This window comes from Clytia hemisphaerica, unplaced genomic scaffold, assembly GCF_902728285.1.
Source record: "Clytia hemisphaerica strain Z4C2 unplaced genomic scaffold, Clytia hemisphaerica genome assembly, whole genome shotgun sequence".
NCBI lineage: Eukaryota > Metazoa > Cnidaria > Hydrozoa > Leptothecata > Clytiidae > Clytia > Clytia hemisphaerica.
In genome coordinates, this window is record NW_027103282.1 from 480,540 (window position 1) to 502,361 (window position 21,822).

The window sequence follows — 21,822 nt, forward strand, 5'->3', positions numbered from 1 at the left end:
TCTTTTATTACATCTTAACGACCAACCAAATCAAATAAGAGCTTGTAAAAACTCCAGCTTGTCCCTTTAGTTCGTCCACTCTCACCTTAAGGTATGAAAAAAAATCTTTTCAAGGGTATTTTTGCACATTTTTCCATTTTCCAGGGGTTATCCACATATTTCCAATAATTTATCTTAGACTTGAAAGGTTCGTCCACCCCTTGTATGTTTTTTTTAATGGAACACCCCCCATTCCTTGCGAATAGTCTTAGAATTTATTAACGTTCATTAAAAGTTTATTTTCATTATTTCTGAAGTTCCAATTAGAAACTCCCATTACTGCCAATCTTCTTGGTACGTTTTTTGTTAACCATCAATTTTTGTTGTTCTTGATTGCATTGTTGAACATGTTTACGCATGCTCGAAATTTGTTTCTCATATTTTAAACGACTGTTCTCGAAACCTGATTGGTTTATCCTTAATTGACATTTCAATGTGTCCGCTTCGCTATTGACACGTACTATTTCGAATTTCAGTTCTTTGATTTTCTCTTTCTGATCACGGTTCAAGGAGCGCACTAAATGTAATTCATCGGTTAGCGCTGTATTTGACTCCCTTAAACATTCATTAGCACGCTCCAATGAAACAACTTGGGTTTTAAACTCACGTTCGATCAAACGTCTATTCTTTGAGCTATCAAAATCGTTGATTGCTGGTCCCAAGGGTGACGTTAGGTCAGCTTTTTTCTCACCCCGAATAAACGCCATTAAATCCTCATATTTGATTTCTGGTATTTCGATAATTTCAATGTCGTCATTTTCTCCGACAGGAACACTTATATCGACACAGTTTTGTCCGACGACGGCTTTAATGTCGCTTTTTGTGACGTTATCTTTCACGAATGTCGATTCTCGGTGAGCAATCTCATCTTGAACTCCATTAGAACTAAAATCATTTGTTGTTTTTGAGGTTTTAACAGGTGCCAAGCCATTCATAGAATCTAGGTCAATTTGTCCAAGTTCCTGTGTCAAAAGCTCTACATGTAGTTTATTTTTCTCTAGTTCTTCGTCTTTCGAAACTAACTCTTTTTCTAAAGTAGTGATTTTCTGGGTCATTAATAATCGTTCTTGAAGAAGCTCTTTGGTTCTTGTCGTTCGACAAGTTTTAACCTCCTTGGAGAGAGTGGTGAGATGGTCCCCACCACTCTCCTTGCGCAAGTTTTTCACTGTTTCTCGGTGGTCCCGTTTCAACTCGATTGCTTTCTTGACCAAAGGTGATGAAGCTCTTGAATTACTGGCGCGAGTCGTAATACTTCGTTTGGATTTATTCCCTGATTTCCCACTGGTTGATTCAGGAGTGATGACGTCATTATTTGGCGAAGAGCTAGATTCTCGCTTCAGTATATCCAGTTTAGATGGAGTTGAATCAATTGTTATCTTATCTTTATGTTTGGTGACTTTGAATTTGATCTCCATAAGGGCTGATTCGTAACGGACATTTTGATCGATCATAAAAAATAAATCAGATTCTAAAAGACCTAATTCATCCTTATTTGCCGGTAACCAATGAGTAGTTTCCAGGTGTTTGACAACATCCAGTGTACCACAAAGGTAAACAACTTGATCCAACAAAGTATTGTTTTGATTTTCAATCGATTTCAAATCTGTTTCTAATTGCTTGCATTTCAAGGAATTCTCTTCGATATATTCCTCAAAACCAGCTATTTTTCGTTTCAACTCATTTCGTTCCATCAATAAAGCTTTGTTTTCAGCTTGTAGTAAATTGTTGTCACTTTCAAGAGCTGAAACATCTTTTGCCTGGTGATTGTAAATAGGTTGTTGACCAGTGGAGATTTCGAAACTGTTACTTGTCAACTCATTCAATTGGTCAAAACTCATCTCCTCGTAAAAAAGCTTGTTATACAGATTGTGTTTATCGATAGATGCTGGTTCCTTCTCTTTATCACTATCAAAGGAACTTCCGAAGACTTCACGGTGTTTCAAATTGACCAGTGTTGAGAGTTTCTGCTGCATGAAAGCATTTGCATCTTTAAGGCGTTCATTCTCTTGCATTGCTTTTGTGTACATTTGTTGCAGCATTCCATGTTCTTCTTGGAGAGAAACATATCCAGTTTCATCTTGTGAACTCATTGTCACCACACCGTCATCAGAATCTTGGTGTTGATCATTGAAAATGGTCTTTGGTAAATGACCAGAGCTGAGATACTTAAACGGAACACCTAATGGTGTCTCTGTGTCTTGGTCTTTCTTGATTTTGAAAGCTGGCGATCGTTGTAGCTTTCTTGGTGATGGAGTATTCTTTGATGTAGAATCTTCTATCTGATCGATCGGTGAATCTTGGTCAATTACGGATTCTGGTGATTCTTTTGGCAAATCTGCCGACGAGAACGTACTATTCATCAAAGAATAGCTATCTTGTTGAAGATTGACACTTTCGGCGGATGTTGCTTTGAGTTGGTTTCCAGATATCAAATGTTTTCGAAGATTAGATTCAAGGAATAGACGTACAACTTGGAGCATTTGCAAAATGTAAAAGAGATATTGGGTATCCAGTAGGTCAGCTGATGTATCTGAAAACAGAAATACAAAAGTTGTCATGAAAGTTATCACATTGCGAATTGTTTTGACCTGGAAACTAGGGTTATGATATTAGAATTCTAATGATTCCGTTTCATAGCTTCACCATATTGTTAAATAGTAGAAAAATCAACTTGTTCAGGATGAAATATCACTTCTTACTCATCCATCAGAGGAAAGATTATCAAAATTTCAATGCTGACTGATGATTTACACTTTCTGATTTTTTAAACCAAGGTAATCAAACTCATAATTCGCATAATTCAGAAACTTTCGACTTTTGAGGATTTTCATCCGATAGACCTTTTCATAAATTACACGTCACGAACATCAATTGCCTCGTATTCAAACAATTACCATGGTGATTATTTTTTTTATGAATATGAAGTAGTTTTAAAATCCGCTGGGAGTTAATCACCATGGCAATACTTTCAAAACGAGGCAAGTGATGTTCGTATCTTATAATTTATGAAAAGGTCTATTCTCACTGGCAATAATATTTTCAGCAGGGCAGTGACAAAGAGATATGATTTCCTTTTGATGTAATTATTGATTGATAATGAAAATAAATACCTCTGCTTGCATTCTTCAGATCTGCAATAGCCATTTCCACTATTTGATAAAAAGAATTGGTGTGCTCTGAAATTAAAGAATGGTAACATGTCAATCTCGTATCCAGAGCCAATTGCAGCACTTTTTAATTTTACTGTTGGACATGATATACCCGGTAGTAGGCATTTTCATAAATTATTTGAAGTGCAACTTTTGCCTCGTTTTGAAACCATTACCAAGGTGATCAAATTCCTTGAGTTTTCGAGTGCTACTTTTATAAATAGAGTCTTATGAACTCTTCTGGGAATCAATTAGATGTAGTATTTTGGAAAGAGGTAAGCGTTGCTCGTGACGTAATTTATTAAAATGTCCACTCTTTCAGAATAAAATCAGAACTAAAAGGTGAACTAACGGACGCTGGAATCGAGATCAAAATCGTATATTATTGAGATATTATTAACATCTTATTTCTATAATTTTAAAGGAGTAATCAGATGATTTGAGATATTTGACATGTGGATTCCTTCCAATGTCCTCAGCAATAGTTAACAAAAAAGCATTTCCGTCGAGATATTCAAGTTACAATTTTTTATACCTTTAGCAAAAAATCAAAAGAATTTTGACGTAAGAAACGTTTTTTTATATAGTACCCTAATGGTTCCACTACTCAGTATGGGTGTAAATGCACCAAGAAGGCAAAGTTTCACACAGCAGGCTTCAAACTCTGATCAAACAGGGGGGTTAAAGCAGTGTATACACTATAGAAACAAATTTGACATACCATTATTATTCATTCTTCTAGTTGACGAACTGACAGATTTAAAAAAATCCCAAAGTGCATTTTCAATATCGGTACAAGTCTCATTGATGCTGTATGCTGATTCCCTGAACAGATCATCGGAATCCCCTAGATCAATGGAGTGTAATTCCCCGAGTAGAAATCTCAATTTCTGTTTTGTTTCGTTTAGAATCTGCCGTTTGAGATCATCTAAAGAGGACGGGTACGTTCTTGGCGAATCTTGAATTTTGCTGGGAATATCTTTTAACCGTTTCAACACAATATTGATAATATTGGTTAACCGTAAATGCGATAACCGATATCCTTGGTGAACAAGTTGTGGTTGTTCTTCTTCAGTTTCTAAAACTGTGTCCAAGAGCTCTGATATCAACAAGGTTTGGTTCAGCTCAGACCATTGATCTTTGTGAGAGGGTGTGGTATTGTTATGGTGTATCTAAAAGGATAAAATATTAATGATGCAAAAAATGTTTACTCATACAGATCTTTCCCTAAAATTGTAATCTCTGTGACATATAGAAAAACCTTATTTCGTTCATTCACTATCCATAACTTTTAAACTAATACATGTTTTTTTTTTATAAGCAAGTGTCTGTCCCTATGTCAGGCTCGCATTATGCTTATTATTCTATTGTTCTCAAACAATAGAGCCATTGTTTAGGTACCAAAAACTGAGCCTGCATATGCTTATAAACGTTATGCTTATAAAAGAAAAAACATGTAATCATCTATAATCATTTACTCTATTAGAGCCGAATTAATGTCCGTGAGATTTAATTTCGCATTTTCGCGAGTTTTTGCCTTTTTTCGTGACAATAGAACTCGTGAAACCGCGTTAGATTGCTGTCTCGCAAAATTAAATCAACACAAATTTTTTAACATCAGATTTTTTATTTGAAAATAACCAGTAAATTTCCTATTCGTGACAAAAATCAGTCTTTCAAGGTCATTTTTAACTGTTATCTTACTTGGATTTAGAAAGTTTGAATTTGAAATTTTACCTGGTTTTGTGAGGTGATTGTACTAAAATGTTTGCCAGATGAATTCAGTTCTTTTTCTAAACAGTATATAAAGGAAACAATAAGGTTGATGTCAACAGTAGAGTACACTTTTTTATAAGCAACCCCAATTATTGGGCTCAAAGGCTAACTCTGATAAGAATTTTTTTGAATCCAGGTCTAAAGTTGCATAGAAATACTGCTTAAAAATTTAATATTTCTTAAATATGATTATGATTGTGATGAGTAATAAAAAGTTGCATTGAGGATTTCAGGGCTCAGATTGATTTGCCCAGGTACTAAGTTTGACTTCGGGACGGGGACGTGTCACTTGAGTGAAAAAAGCCGCTTTAGTGAAAAAAACAGAAACCATAATTTGGGAAAATTGGACCCTTTCGCACAAACATTCGAACATTTTTAAAAGCTATTTTAGTAATTTTAAGCAATGTGCATTTTACGTCAAACTTTGTTTAATAATATCATCAACAAAAGCGGACGCTTGAATTAGCGGACACAAGCTCACATTGAAGACAATTTCAAATTCTAGTAAACCCCTCGGACTTTTTCTAGTTAGTTACTACACTTTCCACCCCTCATTAATTTTTTTTTCTTTATTAAAACAAAGACACGTGTACACTACAAACATATATTACAAAACATTACTTAAACATAAAATATAGTCCCTCCCCCCCGCTAGGAACTAACGTTATATCGCCAGAGGTACTAGACTATGAAAAAAAAGAAAAATAAATAAAATAAATAAGTAAATAAAAAAAAAGGTTTTGGAGAAGGAAGCTACAATTGCTAGGTAAAAGCCTAAAATAAAGCACCGCTGAACCTTCCAGTTTCGTTAAGAAATTCAACAACAGAGGACTGTACCTAATTCTTCGATTCTCTTGGACATCTTTCGAGCAAGGATTCGATAGTCAACCTAAAACAGAAACTTACATCGTAATCAAAAAGAAGATTTTAAGCTTTTCAAAAAAGGCCTTTATCTAGATACATTTCAAACCAGTGTACTCTTAGGTGCCAAATAAACGCCTCCCCCCCCCCGCTTGTTAATTTTTCGAAAATTTTCCAACCCCCCCGGACCTTATTAGGACCCCCCCCCCCGTTTATTAATTTTTAAGAACATTTTCAGTTGGCAAAAAGAAGTCCCCTTATTTTGCTCCAAAAATCCTAATTTTAGCCTATATTTAACTTATTTTTGGGTTTTCAGAAGTACAATTTCCGACCCCCCCGGCAATTAGGTCCCCTCCGTTTATTAAGATTTCGAAAATTTTCCAACCCCCCCCATTTATTCAAACCCCCCCCCCTCCCGTTTATTTGGCACCTAAGAGTACCTAAATAACAAACAATGAGCTACTTATAATTAAGCATTTGCCACCCTAACGACACAAAAAAATTCCTAGTAGGAATCAAGCAAAAAATAATATTTTTTTAGCATTGTTCGACCTATGGGAATCACTTTAATTTCGAATAATGGGCTTTCGAATCAGAAAGAGGTATGTAATCTTGGGACCTACAGTGAAAAAAATTAAATAAGATAACGTACCTCAACGTTAAGTGTGACACGTTCTTTATTTGTGATCGTCCTTGCACGTGCACCGAAATTCAAACTACAGCGTGTTTCATAGGATTCGCTTGCGGACGGTGCGACACAAACCTGGTGATCAGATATAAGCAAGAGGTTAACAACCAAGTATAGAGTGGTCTTCAAGAGTTTGATTTAAAGAGATTTAAAATTATGGAGACTAGATTTAAGCGTTTGATTTCTCACCAGATATTCATTCAACAAAACGTTGTGAAAAAAGATTAGACTAGCTAACTACTTTAGGCATACAAACTTTCGCAAGCAGAAACTTTCGCGATTTTAGCGAATTTTGGCCCTTTTCTCGCGAAAGTAAATGTCTTTGAAAATTCTAGGAAGGGCCATTCGCGAAAGTTTATGATCGCGAAAAATTCTTGACAAAATAGAAAATCTGTAAAACTTTGAATAAAATGTAACTTTTATGACACTTTTTAGTCTGCTAAAAGGCTAATAATAATAAGTCCATGAACAAATGTCGCGAAAGTTTATGCTCGCGAAAAATATTTTTCCGTTAAATTCGCGAAAGTAAATGTCGTGAATTTCACGATTTTTTGTCCTCGCGAAAGTTTGTACGCCTAAAGTATTCCGTTTATTAATCATGTCAGTGGGCGAGAACATAAGGACAGTTGAAAAACTTACGATGAAACTTGTGAGACATTTTGATCCAAGACATTCTTGGAGGAGACGTGTCAATGTGGAATTACGAAAAGGAACGTGTGTCATTTTACCACTGGACAGTGAATTGATGACATTACTGAGAAAAAAGTAGAACAGACATATTATTAATTTAGTGGTTAGTCTTGCGCGTTCAATTGCGATTTCCCGAAGGTTGTCTTTTTACGTTAAATTTTGATCTCAATAACTCTACTAAGCGTTGACAACTCTTAACAATATTGAGTTAGAACAAAATATAGCGATTTTCAAAATAGCTAATGATGGAAATAATATCAAAATTATCGACATACCCTAACTCGAGTAAAGAGGAATTTATATGTCTAGCTTCCACTTGGTTGACACCTTCCACCATTGTTTTGGCCAGCCGTTCACTTCCTGCTAAATCACATCTAAGAATAAAATAAGTTTGAGAAAATTCAAGAAATTCCCCTCGACCTTTAGGAGTCTAGTTCGAGCAAAACACAGATTTTTTATGCTAAAAGAAATCCTAGCTTGGAATTTAATACTGAAATCTATAATATTATTATTACAAAGGTGTCAAAAATACCGAAGTTATTGCCAAATTGGTAGCTTAAATATAAAGGTTTGGGTATCATGTAAAAAAAGTAATGTTGTCTACAAGGCTGTCATTATTCTCACATTTGCATTTTGGCTTTCAATGTGATTTCATCTTCAAGAACGATCAACTCTTCAAAAATGAAAGATGAATCTCTGCCATCTGGTGTTTGAGAGCTCACTAAAAACGAAAGGTAAAATGATTGTGATTGAGAGTCATAGCGTTAATCTATTCAATTTTCAGTTATTGGAATTATCTATTCATCACTTTCATAAAACTAAGTGGAGTCTCCATAACTCGAATACGCAAGGGGAACACAAATTTGTTCGAGTTAAGAAAACATTCCAGCTGTAAAGGTTCGAGATAAAACTAAAAGAGACTTCACTGTAGTACATAACAGTGACCATTGTCAGAGATAGATCTAAAAACATTTCATGAGATTCTCCTACAATGATTCCCAAGAATTTTTAGTCCCAACAAAACATGAAAGAGATGTTGAAGACGACTTAAGAATTGTCTTTCCCTTACCTTCTTTAGCTTTTATCTTCCGTCTTTCGATTGTAATTTGAAATACAGAATGCGATCTGAGAAAAGAAATTGAAACAAGAAATTTACAAACTAATCAGCTTAGATTATAGAATGCCCTGATTTCTTACGCTAAAAATCGTTCTCCGTCCCGAAAAATGAAAGATTAAAAAAAATCTGAAGGAAATTTACCCGGGAATCAAGTGTGCAAACTGTCTGTAAAGTCGGAATATTTTTTAAGTTTCCTTTTGTTGGAGGGGAGGGGCAGAAATTTTAGATTTTATTATTTTCTGGGATTTGATGGTTTGCAATAAAGATACCCTTCCAGCCCCATCTATTAGCTTCATTTGCAAAGTCGACTCGCTGGTTCAAAATATAGAATTGAATAAAGAGCTACCTGCTTGAGTGTCGAACCATGTTAGTTTCAGCTGTAACCAGTAATTCCTTTCCTTTCTTTAACAAAGCAAAAACATCTTGACGACATCCTACTTCTTCGTGTGTTAAATTCTCAACGTACAAGCCTATAGATAATATAGAACAGAAGAATTCCAAATTATAACACAACTGTCTCACAATCAAGGTGGAACTTCTCTTTCTATCGAAATCCCCATTGGGATCAATATCATATTGTTCTCAAGACAAAATATCTAGTGTTGGACTTTTCAACTGAATTTGAAATATGGGGATGAAAATAAAGTCAGTTTTTCAGTGGAGCTAAGATTGTAGGGTATTTTGCCCATCAGGGACAGGATTTTGGCCAAACTTCCAATGGGTGGGGGTCCCACCGGGTCTGTGACACAGGGGGTGTATTACATGATGTCAATCTAATGTTATCATGAGCTACGTTGGGTTCGTTGGGTTGAGCAACTTAATAACTAATACATCCATAGCATTTCCAGTGGACCCAAAATTCACACATTCACACAGTCCACTTTCATGAAGTAACCAATTCTTGTTAACATATAAGTTTAGAAGAATAGCTAGACACAACTTCAGTCAGCTATCCTGACTGTTTATCCATGTATATAAAGAATATTAAATCATGTAGTCCTTAAAATATAAAATCTTGTCTTTAAAATGTACCTTTCTTAGGGTGTTCGCGCACCAATAGCTCGTCATGATTATCATCATTAAATAAGTCATAGATCTTTTCCAGATAAATTTGAACAAATGAACAATAAATCTAAAACAATGGAAAAATGTTTGATAATTTATGAAAGAATTATGGCCAGCGGCGGGGAGTTGGCCTACAGATATAAATGTTACATAATGTTCCTGCTATGAAAATGATGAAGAGACCTTCCGCCGAATTATTGCCCGCATAGTTAAGTAAGTCTGCGACTGCTGTCGGAGGCGACCCGAAGGCTCCTCATTCGATAGCTAACTACCAAACGGTTGGGGGAGGGCGCCGCTCTTTCTCCTTGGATTACTCCAGGGCTCCATAGCTAAGTCATTCAAAAAGACGATTTGATTTATGAAAAATACCAAGATTGGAGAAAAATTAGTTTGACCAGACTGATTTGTTCTCAAATTTTGTTGCTATCCAATCAAACGGTCACAAACATTTGATAAGTTGAGAGAGTTCTATTTCAACTAAAATCTTTTCATCTTTGAATCTGTCACTTCTTTTACACTGTGTAGAATATCTATAATATGAGCCTCTAACAACTCAATTCTGGCCTTAGTTTGAAGGATTTTCTTGTTCCTTCAATCCTTCAATCCTTGAACACAGCTCCATAGCTCGTCGCCAATCTTACTTTGTATTCGTGAAGGACATCCAATTTCCTTAAATCAAAAAGTTCTTCGATAGCAAACTCAGTGATACAACCATCTGCCATCGCTGTGTATGTCTTCCCTAACGAACAAAAAAATGTTTAGAATAATCTTTCCTTGTTTTGTAGCTTTAGTGCAACAAAAACGGGGTTAAAAACCATTTACTTGGCCATTTTTGAAATAATCTGAGCCTCAGATTGTTCTTAATTTGTTCTTAGGTATTGTCCGGGATTCAACCATGTGTTCAAAAAACTAGGCCGATTCGGCAAAATTCAGTTAGGGACAATCTTCAAGCAAATCTCGAGCAAGCTGCATGTTCCTAACTGACCGCATAAATTTCACCCATGAAAAACTATGCAGGACCAAACGGGAAAAATTTGATGACTTTGAGCTATCAAGGTGTTACTAAATCATCCTGCACATATCCTTTCTACTATTTCTTAGAAAAATCGCTGATCGTTGATGGAAATGACGTCACACAAAATCAGCTTATTCGAACTTTCTTTATTTTCAAATCTGTCAACAAACTAAAATGATTCTCGCAACCCCTGTCAGGGTGAAAATCCCCATAACATAATTTCTTTGATTAGAATTTCTCTGTAATTCGAACAAATTGAATTTCCAGTTCAAGTCCGAATTAAAGAGAGGTAATCTAAGTTATAAAAAATTAGGTTAAGCCTATAGTATTCTATTTCATAGGGAATTAAAACTGACCTGATCCAGTTTGTCCATAAGTAAGTACAGCACAATTGATGCCGTTCAGAAATGTTCGCAACAGTGGTTTTGTTGTCATTTGATAAACCTGGTGTGAAAATAGAGGAGAGGGGTCTGTTTACTAAAAAGTGGCATGTATCCTGGGGGGGGGGGGTCGAAATAAGGTATGGTAGGAGGTATGAGGTATGAGGGTCGAAATTCAGATTCTCAGCTTATAGTATCTGTGTACTATACTTGGGGTTTTAGGGTCAAAACTTCGAATTGTCTGTTATTACTATTTGTGTACTCTTCTGTAGTTTGGGACAACAATCAAGCACATTTTGTTGGATAAATAGGGGGTGTATGGGTATATTCGGGTATTCGCTAGATAGTCTTTTTTTGTTTTATACAGGGGTGTAACTGGGTGCAAGTGTATAGTTAGAAATTTTCTGGGTACTATTTTGTACTATACAGGAGGGTATTGGGGTATATTTGGGAGTTTGCTGGATAGTATTTTGTACTATAGGGGTGGGTGGGTGTTTAGAAGCGAAATTTGCCTCAAAGTACTGATACATGCCGTTGTGTTGTACACAGATCCCCTTGGTGAAAACAGCAATGATATCTGAGATTATATTGAGTCATTAGTTTATTCTGGTCTGAGTAATCTTTGGACATGGACCCAGGCGGGCCGTTTGAAGTGAGGAGCAAAACTTTGAGGAAAAGAACCAAACTTAAACATTTTGTGCAGTGAATGCGATTTATAGTCATTTATCCATCAATATTAGTGTTACATCTTTTTCTGATATTGCACCTTTTCGGAATTTGTTTTCTCTTATAAATTTTCAAAATTTCGGCTGGTAAAGAATATTATTGTTACCTTTTGGTTGTTATCTTTACCAGCAAACACACCATCAAAATGATACGTCATCTCTTGTGAATGTCGTTCGTCCAAAACTTTGATCTATCATAGAAAAGTGAAGATACGATAATGGAAATATGCACTCGCTGACATCTGCCTTATTACACAAATATTACTAGGCAAGTATTCAACGGCCTTGATATTTGGACGATCTGAAATTAACACGAATTTTTCAGTTTTTTCAAGGAAACAGCGGCTGGTCTTAATTAAAGTGTTAATAAAATGACTTGTAATATTCGTGTAAAGCTACTCTTTTTTTCAGCGAGGTTACGCTCTCTTAACCGTAGCTGACAGTTCAATTGGAAAAAATAAAGAATCGTTCAAGAAAATGTTTTTCTATATCTTTTGGTATCCAAAAAAGGGCAGGTTTAATTTTTACTTTTCTGTTGTAAAGAAAAATCTGGAGTAGAATACTCAACCCAGCTGGCACAGTTGTTTCAACGTTTGTCTAGTGTTCACAACATCCATTATAACGTTAGATGAACATTGAAACAACGTTGTGTGCCAGCTGGAAAATAAAATGTATATTGTCTTGACACAATGACTGTTTCCAAAACAGCCTCATGACATCTCTCATGTTAGAAAGTTGAGACAAAATTTGTCGAAAAAAGGATACATACTGAAGACTGGGTGAGCTAGACATGGAAATTTAGCTTTATACAGGTTTAAGTTATAAGACAATCCAGAAATTTTCAAGCCTTTTAGGACGTTCTTAAGTTTGAGTTTTTGGCCTAAAATATTTTTAATTTCACCATTTTATCTGTTCTATTTCCTAAAAGACTTAGCGTTGTTAAGTCCATCAAGCCCTAAAATGTTCTTTGTTAATATTTTAGTTATCAAAATCTTATGCTCTTATACAGTTTGTTTTTAAAAAAGATTACAAAGTGACAAAATACCGCAGCACTGCTTACCCTCTTTTCATCATCGAACGTTTCGACAGCTTGTTTTTCGCACCGACCAATTTCGTCATCGTTGAAGGGGCGAACACGTGCGAACACTTTGATTGGCTTCTTGATATCTGAAGAAAAGGGTGATAGTTCGAAATTATTATTCTAGGTCATTTTCCTTAGAAAATACAAGAGATGACTTACATTCATTTTCTTGGGAAATGCAAGAGATCATTTAAGTTAAAAATAATTTGAAAACGAGGTTGGCAATGATTTTATACATATTATGAGGATAATGGATCAAGGGCTCTTGGTTATCAATATCAGTAATAGCAGGGTTTCTCAATCTTCACCATGGGGTTAACCATAGGCAATTACTGCATGTTTTCTTCGGTGAAATTCTAGTTCAATTTCACTAGTTCATTACTTTTGTAATCGTCAGCCGTGCAAAATTACTCGAATCTGATTGGTTTAGAGGAGTGCAATTAATCGTTAATTGCACTATTACCACTTTTTGCACTCTTCGGCGGGGGGTCACTTTTGTCCCTTTATTCTTTTCTCTCCCAAGTCCTGTGTCAGAGACTTTTTTTTACTATATAATAAAAAACAAAGACATTTTTTTTCTTCAATATAAAAAAGAACAAAGAAATTTTACGTTACAATAGCTTCTTTTAATTGAAAACAAAGATAAATTACACTGCAATGTTTTCTTTTTAAAAAAAAGAAAAAAGGAGGTTTTCGAATGTTTACAAAAAGGCATACTGGAGAAGTGGGACGTGGGACGGTGGGACGCTCAGGTGGGACGCTCGAGTGGGACGCTCAGGTGGGACGCTCAGTGGGACGCGTAAGGTGGGACGCTATGGGACGGTGGGACGTAGGGGACGCCTAAACGGTATATGGGACGCTAAGGTGGGACGGTAGTGGACGGAGTGGCGCTAAGGTGGACGGTAGTGGGACGCTAAGTGGGACGGTAGTGGGACGCTAAAGTGGGACGGTAGTGGGACGCTCAAGTGGGACGGTAGTGGGACGCTCAAGTGGGACGGTAGTAAGGGGGACGTGTGGACGCTAAGTGGACGAATGGGACGCTAAGGTGGGACGTGGGACGTGGGGACGCTAAGGGGGACGGTAGTGGGACGCTAAGGTGGGACGGTAGTGGGACGGTAAGGTAGGTGGACCTAAGTGGGACGGTAGTGGACGCTCAGGTGGGACTTAGGGGACGCTAAGGTGGGACGGTTAGTGGACGCTCTCTCGTAAGGCTTTTGTATTTTTGCTTCTCTGATAATTATGTACGAGTAAAAAAAGAACTCAATATGAGTAATGAATACTTTCATATTAGCTGTTATCTGATCGGAATACTCTCAAATGATTACGCAGTATCGACAAAATAACAATGAAAATCCTGCCTATTGTTTGTATGCGCGAATGAAAATGTTTTACGCAATTACATTACGTCATTTTTTATTACTTTTTATGGTAATATAAAAACATTTGCTCTCACCGAAGAAACATGACTATCTAGCTCAGTCGGTAGAGCATCAGATTCAAATTCAGGTGGTCCAGGGTTCGATTCCCCCACACGTATTTTTTTTTCTTTTCTAAACTAATCTATCCACAGGGATCAAAAATATTTCAGACCTAATCAAAAATATTGATTTTTCAAGCACGGAGGGCGAGAAATTTATCTTTTTAAATAGCAGATCTTGTTGTTGTCCTTTAATCTTTTGATACTTTTGATACAATTTTCATCCAAAATCTGTCTTTGAATCATACAAAGTTCCAATACACTTTCCTCGAGATATACATGGGGGGTATGGCAAAAAGGGGTNGGCTTTTAAAATGGTAAAAAAAAAATCGAAATAGCCGGGGGTACTAGGTTTGCGAGGTGACAGGTATGTCCGAGCCAAAAGTCGAAAATCGACCCTTAGAGAGAGTGAAAATTGGCGCTTTTGGGAGAGACATTTCTCAAAGTTTTTGCAGATTTTTGCTTGTTTTTTATCCAAACTTTTGAAAATCGCGACCCTTTGAAAAAGGAAATTCGATTTTTTTATAAATTCTGGACCCTTATTACAGAGACTCAATTTGCTTTTTAACTCTTTCTGTACGGTGGAAAACGTAATTTTCAAGATTTTCTCAAAAGTGGCGATTTGCAAACTTCAAATATAATTTTCTCGGTTTTAGCTGATGCAAAATAGGTCCTGTTTGGGTTCGTTAGAAAGCTCTTTTCACGGGCTATCTTTTCAGCGTGCCACTTTTTTGGATTAGGTCCTCAATTAAAAATTGCCGGCAGCCCAAGGTATCGTTCCAAAATGAACGAAATTTGGCTGGTCCGTATGGGAAGAGTTAATGGTTTTTCTACCCCTTTCAGAGACTTTTGACTTGAGGTTGTGAAAAAGGAAAAAGTTCGTTTGGATGCAATCAAAATGTTGCAAAGCCGAAATAATTTTAAAATGTCATTAGTCCGCGAAATCAAAGAAAGTATTTTAGTTACTTTGTCTGCATTTGTTCCATTAAAAAACAGACATCTTTTTTCTAGTTACAGTTCATATAGTTGCGAAATTAAAAAAGAAGGCCTAATTCGCGAAATTTAATCCACGCGAAATCTTTAAATCTCTTTTGTCTCGTGAATAAATTAATCCACGTATCAAAAGTCTTGAATCGCAAAGCGTTGTCCGCCTCTGCAAAGATGTAATTGTTTTTATAGAGCCAATTAGCATTGGGATCTCTGTTAATTTAAAACTCCTTTCATTATTTCTACACGGTGTCCCTAATTAAAGTATCGAGTTTGAACATGCGATTGAGTAGAAAAGTTTGTGTGTGTTATCGCTAAAATATAAGAACGTTCTCCATCACACAGGCTTATTACAAAAGGTAGTTACAACGTATAAATTAATCGTAATGACAAAGAAAAAAGAGGGAGAGCTTAAAATACAATTTTGTGAACACGCACATAAAACTTTCTACTCATAGTTGTGTTTCGACTCGATACTTTAATTAGGGACACCCTGTATGGGCCAATACAAAGCCTATGTACAAAGAGTCTTGAATCGCTAGGCGTTATCCGCTTCTGCAAAAATATAAAGAAAGACAAGAAGGGTACCAGGAACAAAAAAAGTGAAAAGAAAATTAAAAAAGAGTACCTTACCGAAAACATCGAAAAGAAGAAAAATACCAGACGTTAGACGCGTAAACGAGGAATCAACAGAAAAGCCTTTTGACATTTGGCAAGCTGAATCAGATGAAATATCCTTTGCTGTCTAGATTCAGCTATTTCATTCTGAAAACCAAATATTTTTATAGAGTGCTTCATTATAAAATATTATTGCTATACTTTCAAAACAATTTACCAAATGACTACTTTTTTTATGAATGGGCGACAGTGTCTCGGATTCCGAATCTTTGCGCCCATAAACACAATCCAATTCCTTTCAAGAATATCAAGTAAAAACTTTTGAGCTTGTGATTCTTATACAAAGACTGCCTAGCCACAGTACCTTTTCCATTCAGAGAGAGAGAGAGGTGAATTTTTTTTGATGGGACAAATGCAGGGCAAGGCAGGGGATGAATTCAAACAACGGGTCAGATTTTTCTCGGAAGATCTTTTTTGTGCGAAAATTGAGAAATTTTTTAAAAAGTCGGCCGAGAACTCGATGTGAAATTTTTGACTTACTTTATAGTTAGGTCGTTTAGCACAATTTACAAAAAAATAATAATACCTAGTTGAAACTTTCTCCAGACCTACTCTATAAAGATGCCTATGCCTCAGGAAAAAATCCCTGGTGGAACATCCCTTTTTTGGACAATTTCTCTTTCCCCCAGGCAAAACCCTAAGGCCGAAAATTTTTGAAAATTTCAAACTCATTTTCAGACAATATCATGTATACCATTCGAAAGCTCTCAAAAAACTATATAGAAGGCTTTTAAACGGGTATAGTCGATTTCATTACCTTACTCGAGATTTACGCAGAGGATGCAATTTGTGGTCAATTTTAGACCAAAAGGTAGTGAAAAGTGGAACTTGTGCATGAAATATCTCAAGTTAGGTAAGGAAATCGGCTATAACCGTTTAACAGTCATTGAGTTCTAGCCCGAATGGCTAAAGGCGACTCTTCTGGATGGGAAATGAAGCCACTTATTTCCCATCCTAAACACCCGCGCGTAGTTTTTACACAAACGCCGGATTGAAACTAAAATCTATCGCTAGTTTTAAAAAATGTAGTCCTCCAAAACAAAAGAGCCACTAGATACAATCCGTCGTCATGATTACGGCGCGTTCTATGCGCGTTTTAGATGGGAAATAAGTGGCTTCTCAATTTTTCTTGCCTGAGAAAGGTTCCCTTCGGGCTTGAAACTCAATGTTGAAAGTACAAACAGCCTGTATTTTTGTAACACGACCACACACCACACTATTAGGAAAAACCTTTTGGAACCGACTTGTAAAAGGTTCGTGGATTTTCCGTTTGGAAGGGGTTTTCAAGGAAGATAAAAGTTACTTTGTTTTTTAATATATTTGCAGTATAAACCATGTAGATATATGATTCATTCATATTTTTGTAAGTACGAGCCATTTAAAGGGATAACCAACGCAAGGGACATGAGAATTGTGCATATAAAATCATAAATAACCAAGCTCCGTCTTACTTACGTAACTATCTGCCAGCAAGGCTTACAGAGCCAGTTAACATAAGAACAAGAAATCCTACTTATCCTCTTAATATACGAACTGAGCGTTTTCGTAATACTTTTTTTCCTTACTGCATATCACAGTGGAATGTCCTGGGCGCGAATATAAGAGATCTACCTTCTGTTAAGACCTTTGAGAATGCAATTTTAAAATTTTTGAGACCCAAACAATCTCGTGTTTTTGATGTTTCTGACAATCAAGGTGTAGTCTTTCTAAATCGACTTCGGGTAGGTTTCAGTCATCTGAACGAGCACAAATTTAGGCATGGTTTTCGTGATACTTTAGACCCTTTTTGTGGTTGTCGAACTAACTCAGTTGAAAATACTCAGCACTTTTTTCTGCACTGCTCTATATATTCCCTTGCGAGACAATCTCTATTCGACAAACTACAAGACTTAGGTATTATTTTCCTCCCACTGAACCCTTCTTATTTTGTCGGTTTTTATTATACGGTGATGAAAGCTTGACTTTAATTTTAAATCAAACTATAATTTTTTCTGTCGTTGAATATATCCATGAATCTGGAAGGTTCAGTGGTGCGTTATTTTAGTCTACTACAACCATAGCTCTCTCCACGTCACACCTTGTTTTACTTTTTCCTTTCTTCATAGCCTTGCCTCTGGCGATATAACTTAAGTTTCTAGCGGAGGGAGGGACTATATTAATGTTTAGTAGTATTTTGTATTATATGTTCGTAATGTACCCTGTGTTTATGTTTCAATAAAGAAAAAAAAAAAAAAAAAAAAAAAAGAATTGTGCAGTTTTGGACCTCTTTGCGCCACATTTGTCAGCATTTATTACAGTAGATTTTAATTATAGAGTTGCCTTATGGCCTAATCATTGAGTCCTAGCCCGAAGGGCTAGAGGCGGCGACTCTTCTGGATGGGAAATGAAGCCACTTATTTCCCATCCTAAACGCCCGCGCGTAGTTTTTACACAAACACCGGATTGAAACTAAAATCTATCGCTAGGTTTCAAAAAATGTAGTCCTCCAAAACAAAAGAACCACTAGATGCAATCCTTCGTCATGATTGAGGCGCGTTCTATGCGCGTTTTGGATGGGAAATAAGTGGCTTCAATTTCTATTGCCTGAGAAGGGTAAAAAATTGGCCTCTATCTATCCCTTCAGGCTTGAAACTCAATGGGCCTAATGTCCAGCCTCTCGCTCTCGGGGCCTTTTTATTCGGACGAAATTTTTCCAAAAAAAATTCAAGTCTCAGTGAGGTAATACTATCGACTTATTTATTACCCGCCCCTTATTTGCCTTTTCTAGCCTTGCGGGGCGTTTTTCGTTTGGACAAAAAACTTAGAAAAATTTTCGGAAAAAAAGGAAGACTTAATAATAATAATAATATTGACGCAAATAATAATTTGGAATTAGTTCTTGTTCCCTGTTCACATAAGAATGGAGAGGAGGGAAGCAACATGCTTGCAAATTAACTGCAAAAGGTATAAAAAATTGAAGATGTAAACAATTTCAGGCACCAAAACCAAAAGTTGATCTGAGGGGGGACAAGGGGTTTTCATGAAGGACATTTTGCCTAAAAATTCTTGTATGTAATAAAGTAAATGAACCAATTCAGATTTAGGTAGCTAGAAAAAGTTGGGGATAAATAGTCAAGAGGAATCCAGACAAAGCAAAGGTTTACTTGACCAAGCATAAAATATGTTTTAAACATTTTATTATTTATATTAATTTAAACAAGGTATCAAAAACAAAACAAAAAACCCTAAATCCACTATACCAGGGGATGTCAATCGAACGTTCGATTGCCAATCGAACCAATCGAATTAATCGAATTTACTCGAATCCAATCGAATGATTGATTTTCGATTAGCCGAATTGATCGAACGCCAATCGAATTCTAATCGAAACCGAAAAACATGTGAAATTCGATTGGTTTCGATTGAGTTCGACGAGCTTCGATTAACGTTCGATCAACTTCGATTAACGTTCGATCAACTTCGATTAACGTTCGATCAACTTCGATTAACGTACGATCAACTTCGATTTTACTTTAAAAAGTTTAAATTTTGCGGGGCTAAATTTGGAAGATTTTTTGTAACACCACCATGAAATTCCCTTCCCGCTAAAAGAAGTTAGCGGAAGAATGTTTGCTTAATTCCTGGGGGGGGGGGTACTTAGGCAAAAATAGGTGATTGATGGGTATGTGCGGACGGTACTGTAGGACGGGGTGAATCGGATAATTTGTTTAATCGCCATTCTGTTTTCAGATCCCGTTCACTGATCGATCAAGCTATCAGAAAAATATGGCTTCGAAGATTTGGAACATGTTCTTCGGAAATTGAAGAAGAAAACCTTCTGATTTTCGGACCCTTTTTTGAAATGCCGAAAAAGAAATAATGAAGCGACCGTGATTGGAGATTCCTTTGGCATTGTGTTCAACGAAAGCCAGTTGTATACAGTCTTTGGTTCACTAAACGAAAAACAATGTCTATTCTTCGTATTTTCATTCTAAAAATTCGGAAAATTGTTCGCGTTAAAACGCGAATCGCCCATTTGCGCCCCAAGTTGAAGGCGTTGTTAAGTGATACGGAAAGGAGTTAATTATTGAATAATTAAAAAATATCAAATGCCGTGATCTTGGTCGTGTTCACACTACAGACCTTCCTTAATAAAAATGTAGTTAGGAGAATCTTTTGTTGACTACAATACAGAACGTGCATTTAACAAAGAGTCGAACGCGTATTATTGTAATTTTTAATCGATCTTCATTAATTAAGAGTCGTAAGCTCTATTGTCTTAAGGGTAGGGTAGAGGCTTCCCTTAAAACAAAAGATTTTATTAAGGAAGCATAAATAAAGAATGCGTGCAGTGAACAAAAGGTTTTATGATTTCAAAAATGAATGAACTGAGGAAAAAATTAGAAATAGTGCAAACGGTGTTGTTGATGTGTAAGATGAATGCAGTTATTGAGTAAAACCATTAGAACAAATATGTTTGCGGATTTCAAGTGATGTACAGGGTGTCCCTAATAAAAGTATCGAGTTTGAACATGCGATTGAGTAAAAAAGTTTGTGTGTGTTATTGCTAAAATATAAGAACGTTCTCCATCACATAGGCTCATTACAAAAGGTAGTTACAACGTATGAATTAATCAATAGCCCTTTTACTATTCCCCTGTTGCATAAATGTACGTCTTTAAAAATCAAAATTAATAAAAATTCAAATTCCCTCGTTTTACTTTTTTATTGTTCCATACATTCCATTTTTATTATTTTCATAGTTTTAACTACGATTCTTTACAAACATGTTTTAATTGTTGCGTTTTTCTCATGATCGTAATTTCGTTGCATTTGTAAACAGGCAGAGTATGTTTTTATTGTTACGTAATGACAAAGAAAAAAGAGGGAGAGCTTAAAATACAATTTTGTGAATACACACATAAATTTTTCTACTCAATCGCATGTTCAAACTCGATACTTTTATTAGGGACACCCTGTATGGATACCAATATCAACCAATCACATGTGAAATCAAAACTCTCAATAAAAAATCAACCAATGAGAAGCCTTAAGCAAAATCAATTACCGTGTTACAATAGATCTCGTGAACCTACAAAGAACTGTAATAAACCAGTGTATTCATCCATCATAAATCTCTTTGTTTAACTTTGATAGATTTAATTAAGTAAACTTTTCAGTGTGAACGCGCCCCTTGTCATTTTTAATTACTGCCACACTATCCCAAGAGGCTTGTTGGTGTTCAGAGTAGCTAGGAATAAATGTTCAAATGTTAATAGTCACTCATTGTTCATGTGGATACAATGTCTTTGTATATTTTGTATAGTGATAATTTAGGAGTTTATTATATGCTATGTATTATTTTCCATAAGAAAATAGTGGGACGGGTAAGGCTACATACAAACACTTTACAACAAGATAAGAACATTTATTAAAGTAACGGACGCCGCGGTTTCTCGTCCTTCCTAAGAAATGTCTTTGACGAAAGGAATTATTTCTAAAGGCTTGATAATGAGACAGGGTACAGTATGAAGCAAGACTTAATTTCCCGTTCGCTCATATGCTGTTCCTTCTCTCGGAGGTCTCGCATCCCCTGGCTTAAATCATCTCTGAGACAGGGGTGCAAATATTTCTGCAAGCGGAAATTGGAAAAAGGGGCAAGAAAGTATGACACGGTGGAGCCCCTTCCTAGTGGAACAATTGGCAATAAATAATCGGCCCGGTGAGAAAATATGCCCCAGATATTTAAGAACCCGAGAAATTTTTATTTTCTATATTCCTTACCGTTTTTTTATCCTTCATTTTTCCAAAGGGTATAAAAGTTCTCACCGGGCACTGAGAGAGACAGTTTTATAAAGTATTTTCTTTCGCTAAGAAAAGAATTAAAAAGTACAAATTTTCCAAATAAGAGCTTAAAAAGTTTGCTGCCAACTACGAGTATACTATGCATCTGAGCATTGAATACCATATAGAATTAATACTGTCTCCTGTCTTTGTGTTCATGGCGAGTCCACGCTGGTTCTGAATTCTTTAAGTGCCACCATAATACCCATGTCTCAGTAACTCAGTAAAATTTGAAATCGACAATCGGAGAAGTTACGAAACAAGTTGAACT

General features: G+C 36.1%; 1 protein-coding gene across 1 annotated transcript; it reads right to left on the reverse strand.

Moving 5' to 3' along the window:
* Positions 1-219: 219 nt before the first annotated feature.
* LOC136803862 (kinesin heavy chain-like) lies at positions 220-21,760 on the reverse strand. Its single transcript, XM_067060588.1, has 17 exons — positions 21,757-21,760; positions 12,566-12,672; positions 11,613-11,696; positions 10,757-10,844; positions 10,027-10,124; positions 9,353-9,452; positions 8,667-8,790; positions 8,273-8,328; positions 7,828-7,924; positions 7,479-7,577; positions 7,153-7,267; positions 6,478-6,588; positions 5,802-5,853; positions 4,926-4,981; positions 3,910-4,360; positions 3,150-3,215; positions 220-2,569 (listed from the first exon to the last, which is right to left on the reverse strand). Exons 1-17 carry the CDS (start codon positions 21,758-21,760, stop codon positions 303-305), a joined length of 3,975 nt encoding a protein of 1,324 aa, XP_066916689.1. The 3' UTR covers positions 220-302.
* Positions 21,761-21,822: the final 62 nt, after the last annotated feature.

Bases quoted from the DNA above. Each gene is read 5' to 3' on its own strand.
- LOC136803862 (XM_067060588.1), bottom strand. The intron at 9,453-10,026 runs GTAAGATTGGCG...CCATTGTTTTAG, and splicing joins ATGTCCTTCACGAATACAAA to ATTTATTGTTCATTTGTTCA. The intron at 2,570-3,149 runs GTATTTATTTTC...TTCTGTTTTCAG, and splicing joins TCTGAAGAATGCAAGCAGAG to ATACATCAGCTGACCTACTG.